This window comes from Onychostoma macrolepis, chromosome 17 (assembly GCF_012432095.1).
Source record: "Onychostoma macrolepis isolate SWU-2019 chromosome 17, ASM1243209v1, whole genome shotgun sequence".
Lineage (NCBI taxonomy): Eukaryota > Metazoa > Chordata > Actinopteri > Cypriniformes > Cyprinidae > Onychostoma > Onychostoma macrolepis.
In genome coordinates, this window is record NC_081171.1 from 15,639,243 (window position 1) to 15,650,762 (window position 11,520).

The 11,520-nt window shown below is 39.3% G+C and overlaps 1 protein-coding gene across 1 annotated transcript in view; it reads right to left on the reverse strand.

The window, feature by feature from the left end:
* LOC131523297 (uncharacterized) overlaps positions 1-11,272 on the reverse strand; it is a 36,932-nt gene extending 25,660 nt beyond the window's left edge. Inside the window, exon 1 of the mRNA XM_058749584.1 lies at positions 9,368-11,272. Coding sequence (XP_058605567.1) covers positions 10,285-10,959 — 675 coding nt within the window. The 5' untranslated portion in view covers positions 10,960-11,272 and the 3' untranslated portion in view covers positions 9,368-10,284. The remainder of the gene's footprint in view (positions 1-9,367) is intronic.
* Between the last annotated feature and the right edge of the window lie 248 nt (positions 11,273-11,520).

Sequence of the window (11,520 nt, forward strand, 5' to 3'; positions counted from 1 at the left end):
ACATGAGTTTGAAAGAAACTGTTACATTTTCCGAAAATATTTTGAATTATATTAATATAATGTACCATATGCTGATCAGAGGAAGTAATGCCGGAGTAAAGTAAAGCCACTTACACAACAGATATTTTTTCCTGACAAAATCAATATAATGCAATATTTCTATCTGCTGAATGTAAACTTTTCCATATTCCAAGCTTGCCTGCTGCACTGGGGACATCACATGCATGTGCGCGTCGTGAAAATTAGGAAAATAAATCTTTATTTATTATTTATTATAGAATTATCTGATTGTTAGATTTGAAATCAGGGGGGTTGAGGCATCAAAAGTAACTATGTAACTAAGCTGTTTTATGGAAAGTAACTGTGATATTATTACTGAAATCTTATTAATAATTAGTTACACTACTAGTTACTGCAAAAAGTAATATTAGTACAGTAACTAAATTACTAGTAACTAGTTACTGCCCAACACTGTGTATTATATATAGATATGATGCATCAAGTTTAGATGTCTGCACTGACAGTTTAGGCTAAATTGTATATGCAAAATTCAACTGCATAAACTCAGACATTAGACAAAAACAAAGGAACAATTGTAAGAATAATAATAACCACAGAACATTAACGGGATCGTGAGAATAATTTTATTACGCTGCATTGTAGCAAGACATTTGAAAGTTGCGCCAACACTTTTGTCCCCTTTCGCTTTCCGTACATCCAGTTGTGTTTTTGTTGCAGTGTTGCCAAATCCAGTTTTTTCCCCGCGGAATTGGGCTACTTTGGGCAAATGTTTGATGAACAATTTTGTCGGGTTTGTTATGCAGACCTGGCAACCCGCTAAGCAGACACGCTTCTTCAAGGGGGAACAGGAATTCCGGAAGGGAACGGAATCGACTGCTACACCGGTCGGATAAGAAGAGAAGGCAAGATCGCGGGAGCATCGCGTGCAGAAAAGACATCGGAGTAAAGGAGGAAACGATCGCGGCAGCATCGCGTGGGCAGAGAACGCGTCAGAGAAGAGACTTGTTGTTTCACAGCTGTCACAGCCGAGGAAAGTATCGCGACCCGACCAGTAGAGGGCGACATTCATTCGTGTAGACTACAGCATCCTACAGTATCCTTTCTACAGGCTCCAGAGTACAGTGTTTATTCCATCGTTGTTTCAAGCAGAAGAGTTCTGCTCTGCAGTTAACTGCAGGTTTGACTGTGCTACATCTACATCTCTATGGACATAAAAACAAACAAACAAACAAAAAAAAAATACCAAAGGGAAAAGTAAAGTGTTATAATATATTGCTTTAATTGATTCATGCTTTAGTAGTGACATTGTTGTGAATGGTGCTAAGAGTACTTGTGTTCTGAGAGTAATAGTTAAGTAACAATGTACTAAAGTGTTTGGTAAACATTTACAATGTCAGTTCATAGAGAAAAATTACAATGTGGTGAATCAAGTGAGCAAATTGAGACCATTCAAGAAGAGTTGACTAGGTTAAACGAACAATTAAAATGTCAAACTAGTGATGTTGAAAGGGAAAGATTAGAGTCACTAATAGGTGATGTTCACTCTAATGTACAGTCACTTCAAACAGCAACGACAGAACCTACTGCTACCACTTCTAGAAGAGATGAACCCAGGAGATCCTTACGAGAGAGAAAGTTAACTCCAAAAATGCAGGAGCTTAAGCAGCAAGAAGTTTCTCAAAAGGAGAGTAAATTTGTCAAGTTGTATGAAAGCTGGAAAGAAGAAGCTAAAGCCACACGTACCAAACTTAAGGGCGAGTGCACTGACCAAGACTTAAGTGACCTGATGGATAGTGTAGAGGGAATGGAAAGTCAAGTGAAAAATGTCTATGAACTTAAAAGATCTCAATCAGTTCCTTCTACTGAGATTAGAAGAAAAAATGGATTCCTGTACAGCAGTGACTGCAGATTTGATGGGACTGATGAAAGTGCGATTGAGTGAAGTGGGGCTAGAGGAATTTGATGTTAATGCAGAAGATGAGAAAATTCGTATGGTGCTTGACAAAGAGTATGCTCAGTCAATATTTTTGTCTACAAGACTTCATTCCACTCGAACATTCCCACATTCCTACTCCTGAAACCGCTAGAAGGTGGAATCATCTGAATGAAATTGCTCAGGAAATCCCAATGCTGCTGGATTGTAAAGTCGGACTCCTGATAGGTTATGATTGCTCAAGAGCTTTGGCACCACGCCAAGTCATCACAGGAGGTGATGACGAACCGTATGCCGTCAGGACAGACTTGGGTTGGAGCATAGTTGGCTCTTCACCTCGGATTGCAAAGTCAACTGAAGTCACAGGCCTGTGCCATCGTGTATCTGTTAAGGAACTCCCAATACTGACACCTACCTCTGTCATCAGAGCCCTTGAATCAGACTTTAGAGATTCAAGTCCACGGGAAAGGAGCATATCACAAGATGATATACAGTTCACTCAACTTCTGAATGAGAAAATTCACCAGAACTCAGAGGGACACCTCGAGATGCCCCTCCCCTTTAAGACACGCCCACAGTTACCTTAAAATAAGCAGCTGGCTCTGGTGCGGTTGAAGCGTCTGAAAAGAAAATTTGAGAAAGACCCAAACTTCAAGGATGATTATGTCAAATTTATGGAAGATGTCTTCAAGGATGGTGATGCAGAGAGTGCCGAACACCAACCCCAGGCAGGAAACGTCTGGTATATTCCTCACCAGGGGGTATATCACCCTAGAAAGCCAGAGAAGATTAGAGTTGTGTTCGATTGCTCTGCCAAATATGATGGCACCGCATTGAATGATCACTTGTTAACTGGACCTGATCTCACTAACGGGGGTACTATGCAGGTTTCGCAAATATCCAATCACAGTTACTTGTGACGTAGAAAGGATGTTCCACAGGTTCCATGTAAGTCAGGAAGACAGAGATTACTTACGGTTCCTGTGGTGGGAAAATGGCGATACAAACTCGGAGCCAAAGGAGTATCGCATGAAAGTCCACCTTTTCGGAGCAGCATCCTCTCCTGGCTGCACGAATTATGGAATGAAGTATCTTGCATGTCAAATGAAAAAGAGTATCCAGCAGCAGCCAGTTTCATCAAAAGTAATTTCTACGTTGATGATGGGCTCATTAGTGTGGAAAATGTGGACACAGCTATCAAACTAGTACAAGAAGCCCGAAATGTGTGTGCAAAAGGGAAACTGAGTCTACACAAGTTCATCTCAAATGACAGAAAGGTCATGGAGTCTATCCCTGTCAGTGAGCGAGCCAGTGGTGGTGATGAACTCCCAGTCCAGACGGTGTTGGGAGTTAAATGGAGTGTAAATAGTGACACCTTCTCGTTTAAAGTAGCCCTGGAAGAGAAACCAGCAACACGGCGAGGAATCCTCTCAACAGTCGCATCTGTGTTCGATCCATTAGGCTTCCTGGCTCCCTTCCTTCTATTAGGAAAGAAAGTACTACAGGAGATGTGCCAAAGGGGCATTGAATGGGATGACCCACTACCCAAAGAATTAATGCCACAATGGACTAGCTGGCTAACTGAATTGAAGAACTTGCAAAATCTCCAGATTGCAAGATGTTTTGCTCCTGAACATCTAGGGACTGTTCAAAGGATCGAACTCCATCACTTTTCAGATACGAGTAGCCATGGTCAGTGCTCATATATTCGAGTGTTGAGTGAAGACAAAGTGCATTGTTCCTTTGTCATTGGCAAGGCAAGGGTTGTGCCTACCAAAATCGTGACTATACCCAGGCTTGAGTTAACAGCTGCGGTGATCTCTTCAGCGGTCAGTAGCATGTTAAAGGAGGAGCTGGAGCTCAAAATTGACCAAGAATATTTTTGGACTGATTCAAAAGTAGTCTTAGGCTACATTAACAATGAAGCCTGTAGGTTTCATGTTTTCGTAGTGAATCGAGTCCAAAGAATCAGAGAAGTGACTGACCCTGCCCAGTGGCATTATATAGACACCAAACAAAATCCTGCAGATCACGCATCCAGGGGCCTCAAGGTGTCTGAGTCGATAAGTTCAAATTGGCTCACTGGACCCAAGTTTCTCTGGGAAAGAGAAATTGTCACATCAAAACGACTCCAGAGCTTCTGATTGGTGATCCTGAAATCAGGACAACGCAAGTGCTACAAACAGAGGTAGCAAGTGATAATTTTTTGGAGAGGTCTAATCGGTTTTCAAAATGGCACACTGCATTGAAAGTTGTTGCTCGAATCCAGCAATTAGCAAGAGACAAGGCAGTTAAACCCATAAATGTCAAAGACTTGAGAAATGCCAGCATCAAGCTTGTAAAATTGGTACAAAGGAATGCCTTCAAAGATGAGATACAAATACTGAGACATGGCAAATTGCCACACAGTCATCCATTGTTCCAACTTGACCCAGTACTGCAAAATGGTGTTCTCAGGGTGGGAGGGCGATTGAAGAAAGCTTCTTTACCTCTTGACTCGAAGCACCCAGCAGTCCTTCCAAGAGATGGTGTGATTATCCACCTCATCGTTGATTACTGCCATGAAAAGACTCAGCACCAAGGCAGAGGACAGACCCTTAATGAATTGAGAGTAAATGGTTACTGGGTTGTCGGTGGCAGCAAAGTTGTGGCGAACCACATTAAGCAATGTGTTACATGCAGGAAAGCTCGCAGGCCAACAGAGACACAGATGATGGCGGATCTACCTGCTAACGCGTTGACCTCTCTCCACCATTTTCATACTGTGATGGATTGTTTTGGGCCATTTCTCTGGAAGCAAGGGCGGAAAGAGCATAAGAGATATGGTCTCATATTCACCTGTTTCTGCTCAAGAGCAATCCACATAGAGATGCTGGAAGATCTCACCACTGATGCCTTCATAAATGCCTTGCGAAGTTTTAAAGCTATCCGTGGAGCTGTAAGAGAAATCAGATCAGATCAAGGGACAAATTTTGTTGGGGCGAAAAACGAGCTGACAAAGGCTTTGGAAGAATTGGACAAGGAGAGATTAACTGCTTACCTATCCCAGAAACAATGTGACTTCATTTTGAACGTACCTGATGCCAGTCACATGGGTGGGGTTTGGGAAAGGCAGATCAGAACAGTTAGAAGTGTTCTAAGCTGGGTCCTTTCTCAGAGCGCAGGAAGACTGGATGATGCTTCCTTAAGAACTTTCTTCTGTGAAGCCATGTCAATCATAAATAGCCGCCCACTCACCACAGATACCATCAATGATCCCAAGGGGCTAGAGCCGCTTACCCCAAACCATTTACTCACCATGAAATCCTCTGTCCCTCTGCCTCCACCTGGGAAATTTGCGCCAGAGGACCTATATGCAAGAAAAAGGTGGTGCAGAGTACAATAGCTGACACAGCAATTTTGGAGTAGATGGAGGAAGGAATATCTGGCAAACATCACCCTCAGACAACGGTGACACTCTCCAAAACGAAACGTTAAGGTTGGAGATATTGTCATTGTCAAGGAGGAAGCGCTTCCTCGCAATGAATGGAGACTTGGACGAGTGCTTGATGCTTGTGCAGATGAAGACGGACTGGTGCGAAAAGCCAAAATTCAAATAGGAAATGGGAAGTTAGGGAAAAAGGGTCAACGACTGACTAATCCATCAATTCTTGAACGTCCTATTCATAAATTAGTGGTACTCGTAGAGAACAATTAAATCTGATGTGTTGTCTAATCTTGAGACTTTTAAGTGTCACAAGTTCATCTAGTAGTTTTGAACCAAGAGTCAAATATATGGTTCTATCATTTAGTTTAAGAAATTACTCAATTTATTCAAACATTTACATAAAGTTCATCATAAATTATAGTAATTTGGTGGGAGTGTAACTGTCAAAGACATGTTTTCACAGAGTTGTGCATCGTTTCTGTTATAAATTCATATTAATTTGAGTTCATTTATTGTTTAAAAATACTTGACTAAAATGTATGAATGTGACATTCACAGTGTAATAAGTAGAAAATGAGCTCCCTTGAAATGTTTAAAGTTAGGGGTTCTTTAAGAAAGAGTGACTGTTGAAGCGTAACAGGTCACATGTTGAGCGTGGGACCATTGCATTATGGGTCAATCTAACATGGATGCAGAGAAACCTTAGTTGTATACAGCCTGAAAAGGAGTTCCTTTATCTGCATGGTCTAAGAGGGCGCACACGGTAATTCATCTTTAAATAGGTTGCATTTTGTGCATAATGTTGTTTTATATCAGTTTACGTAAACGATGTTAAGTGTAAATAGTGATGTCATTGGATTCAGATTTGTCGCACATGTTCACTTGCATATCAGCTGACACTTGAATGAGAGACTGAGAAAAGGACTGTGAGAAATGCATATTTTGAACATTATATGCTTTATTTCCTTTAGTTTTCACGGTGTCTGCTAAAAAGAGAGCAAATAAACAGCAAAAGACATCTGTATGAAGCGTGGCTATCATTTCATTAGACCAGTGCAGCTACACCCTCTGTGACTTACCCTCTTTGTGGAGGGCGTCAATGTTCGTCTTCTGGATCATTGCCAAGTCAGCAGTCTTCTCCATTATTGTGGTTTCAAAGAACAAGAGATACCCGGAATTTATACTGTAGGGATGGTCATTTATTGAAACTCAAATGTAAATATTCTAATATTTTGAGATACTGATTTTTGACTTTCATGAGCTGTAAGCTCTAATCATCAAAATAAAAAAAAATAAAAAAACTTTTTACTTTACATGCAATGAATCTAAAATATATGAAAGTTTCACTTTTTGAAATAACTTACAAGAAAAAATGAACTTTTTCACAACATTCTAATTTAAAAATATAAAATGCTTAGGAATTACAACCATTTTTATACACAGTACCCCCATTTTCATGGGCTCAAATGTAATTGGACAAATAAATATAATCATAAATAAAATGTTCATTTTTTATATTTTGTTGAGAATCCTTTGCAGGCAGTGACTGCCTTAAGTCTGGAACTCATGGACATCACCAAAGATTGTGTTTCCTCCTTTGTGTTACAAATTCTAAAACTTTTTGTACCTTTTCTTTTTTCAGTGTTTGTATGTTTGTTTTAAGAACTTGAACTTTCAGCACCAACATGCTTCACATGAGTTAGTAAAATAATGTTTTATTTGAAGCCTTTTTAAGTGTAGATCAAACCACACCATTAAAGCACAGCTCTTTTGATTCTATGTTTCATCTCGGGTTTACACATCAACAAAGCACTAATTAGCAGATGACAATCACATCAATCCTGTTGTCACCCGTTTAAATGACACTGGCAAACATTAGGGACTAGATTATTTGGTTTAAACAAACACCACTTCTGTTATTATAATGGCTTATGAATATAATAATTACATGCTTTCAAAAGCTACTCCAAATGTCACTTTGCAAACAGGACTATCTCCTGGGACACTTCTTGAAGACTATGGGTAAATTCCAGGCCCTCTGATAACCAGTAATGGATGTCTACTGTAAGTCTATTATAAAAGAAATGTGTGCCATGTTGTAAATGTCTATAAATTTAAGTATTTCAAATTTATAGAAAAATATATAGGTATTCTATACTTCAAAAAACAGCATAAAAGCTTTAAATATTAGTCAAGTAAAAAGAAATATTGAGAAAAATCAAGATTCAAGGCAATTTCAAGGTTTGTGATCCTGGGGCAACCCAGCTATTTCTTGTGACATGCTGTTCTGTGTTGCATTGTCCCGCTGCTGTTAGGAAAAGCCAGTTTTGACAGAAAGAGAGACATAATGGAGATGGGGTGAAAGGAAAATACGGATGTGGCTTAATTGGGGTAATTTAGGTGAGTGTGTGAGAGAGGATGTGTGTTGTTTGCTTCTCTTCTTTTTGGATGGGCTCTTTTGATCGAACAGGCTGCTATTGATGCAGAAAGCGACCGAGTAACACTTGACTCCAGCCCCCTTTGAAGAAGGAGATGGAGAGAGCAAAAAATAAATACAAGAATAATGGTCAAAAGAAAAGGGTGGAACCTATTGCCCTCAGTCAGCATAGAAGTGCATGCTGGGAAAATAAAGAGTGAAATTTTCCCATTCACTCATTGTTTTCTGATTTTCACTTTTGAGAAAGGTTGTTTTAAACAGCACATGAAAGTAGCAAATAATTTTTCATCACTTTTGTTATAAGGTTGTGTGAGGTGCAGCAGAAAACCTTTTCAAAGTGTTTTGCAATACAGGCTTTTATAAAGCAGCATAAAGTAATGTTTTCAATTTAGTTTTCTTTTTCATGTAGATTAATTATCAGTTGTAGCCTATGTAAATGTGACAGGCCTCCTCATGTACAGTAAGTTCTAGTTAATGACTATCAGGTTTGTAATAATTGTCAATGGCACACTCCTGATTGACATTTTATACTTTGTGGCCATCATTATACAACATATTCGATGTACGTCACTGCTGCATTTACGCACTGCTTGTGCACGCACTGAGAAACAGGTCTAACACTTTGAGAAGTTGAGAAGAAACTAGATTATAGACTGATGCAGCAGTGGAGTGTGCCAGAAACCAATGAGGGAACCCCATTAAGACTTAATACCCAAGTTGGTAACCAAACCTAACTGAGCAGAAATGCTTGTGTGGGATCAGTGAAGAACGAATTATAGGAATGTACCATAATATGTAAATTAGAAGAATGTTTTGTTATGTAGCATTTCCTGCACCCCTGTCATGTATACTGCCAGAGCTTTATCATATTTTACCAGAGATGTCAATGTTAGTGCAATCTGCATTGATAGGGATGTAATCAAATAGCTATGTATTGTGGAATAATAGTATGTAGCATGCACTGAGTAGCGCTCGGTTCACAATTACTAAGTTACTGTGTGAAGTTTCTTGGACCAGAAATCAGAAGACCAAGGTCGATTCGCTAGAGCAAAAGGCAGCAAGAGGACATCAAAATAACAATGAAACAAAATAAATACTAGGACTCCTGGGATGCAGTTACTCAAAGAAAAGGTAAGTGTGTTGTTCTGAGAGTTTTGTTTCTTTGAATAAATTGTAATCCTTTTAAAATTAAAATAATAATAGAAACAGACAAAACCCAATTAAGTAACAATAACCAACAATAGTTCAAAACAAAAATACAAATATTAGAGTTAAAAACCAGTTCAATGTATTAAAACCGATTTGCAAATTTCAACATCAATCTTTGAAATTCAACCTCAGTTTTTTTTTTTTTTTTTTATTTCAATATCAGCCTCTCAATATCAAGTTCAGAAAAGTCTTCAAATCAGAGTCTCGATTCCAATTGTTAATGAACAGTAATGTTCATTAATGGAAGAACAGTTCAGTCCATGAGAAAAAAAAAAACTTTTTGATAAGGTGAATTTGAGGAAAAAATGTGTGTAATTCTATCAGAAAAAAAACTTTTTACTTGGTTTCCAGGTACGAACAGTGGGATGGCTCGCCAGTCCAAACTAGGAATAGGAATCCACGGCCCGGACAAAATTCAGGATCACAGCAGCAGTTTCTTCAAACACTCAAGGAAGAGAAGAAAAAAACCCCCAAACGAACAAAAAAACCCGGCCTTGCAAAGACAAAGCCAAAAATAATCATCAAATAACTCGTTCAAATAAACTGTTTCAAATGACTAAAGCATCTGCTTCAATTAGTTGCATATACGTAACACATACATGCTAGTCACCCATGTGCTCAATTAACACACTAGAGTCTAAGCACAGTGTTAGCAAAGCTAGCACCACCTGGCGCACACTTCACAAGGGAAAATATCACATCTTCACAAATAAAACACCCTTCGACAACTTGAACATTATTATATACACTCGCAGATCGTATTGAAGCACAAATTAAAGCATTTAACACATTTTTACATTACTCCCTCATATTCCTTGTTAACTTTACAATCTCCAATAACAGTATTCACATTCAGTTTAATTGAATACATTTCTTATAATGAAATTTGTACTCACCAAGGAGAAATGTATCAGAAAAAAAAAGGAAAAGAATTTAGTATTCCTCCAAAAAATACTGATTAACTTTTCGTGTCTCTTCTATTCTCTTGCTCGCACGCACTCTTCTGGAACTTTTCCAGTAGAGGCGGAGCTAACATTTCACCTTACCAATCAGAAATCAGTTTAGGAACTTTATTTATTTTAATTATTTATAGCAATATAAATAAACTTAACTTTGTGGGGTGGGGATTCTCAATCTAATAATATTACAGCAGTAAGAATAAGATAATACTCCCTATAAATATTAGTGACCTAGATTAATGATCTGGGTTACACTCTCCTCTCTTGAATGCATGCAGGTCCCTCTGCATACTTGAATTCAGATGGTTTTAACCGGAGAGTAATTTCTTGAGGGACTCAGTTCTTCCAAAGAGGTAGTAATTGCAGTACTTAGACTAGAGAACAGGGACTGAATAACTAAACTGAGAGGATTACCCAGTTGCGGGTAATTAAGTCTGTTTGGGGGTTCACAGCGTCTTCTCGAACGTCTGAGATCTTCAGTTTCAGTTGCTTCACTCTGGTTCTCTTGAGACTCTCTGGAAATGCCACTTTCTCTTTGGATGGAATGGTTACTTCCTTCATCCTTCCTGCTTGAATTTTCAGATGATTCACTATCAGCATCTGATTTCTCTTGATCTGTCATGTGAACCACTTCCTTTTCAGATTTATCAACTGAGCTTCCATCAAGAACTTCAACTTCAGGCAGATCTGATAGGCTGCTCTCTACCGGTTGCTCTAAAGTAGGATGATTGGCCTCCTGTGGATTTGAGGTTTCCACTTCAGGTAAGTTTCCTTTATCAACAAGTTCTGTCGAGATAGGATGTCCTTCATCCTTTTCCATCACAGGTTCAGCACCAGGTAAGTGAACTGCACTTCTACTTTTGGAAGAAGGAATAGGTTCTGAGTTAGACAGAATTCTGGTTTCAATCTCAAAGAACTTTCCTGCGTCATAATAATCCACTGGATCATGGTCTGACTCTGAAGGCTCACTCATGCTTCCAGACTCTTCAGGTTCCTCAGCACATCTGGCTCTAGTCCTGGGTTTCCGAATCACTTTTCTTTCAACAGACTCATCAGGTGCACTTGTCGACAGGAATCCACAAGGCAGCAGCAGATCCCTGTGCAGAGTTCTCAGAGGTCCATCCTTTCTTTCGGGTTTAACCGTGTAAACCGGTAAGTCACCTGCTTTCTTGATTACTATGTAAATGTCATGCTCCCACTTTTTTGCTAACTTAAGTTTTCCCTTCAGTCTGACATTTTTCACAAGTACACGATCACCAACTTCAAGAGTGGAAATAACAACATGTTTGTCATACCTCTTCTTGTTTCAATCGCTACCTTTGCAGCATTTTTCGTTGCAACCTTGTAGCTTTCTTCCAGTCGGCTCTTGAGACCTTGGACGTAATTGGAGTGGGATTCACACTGTCCATCCACAGGTAAACCAAATGCAAGGTCAATCGGTAGTTGTGGTGGTCTCCCAAACATTAGTTCGTATGGAGAGAATCCTGTCACATCACTCTTAGTGCAAATGTAGGCATGCACTAGAGACATGCCT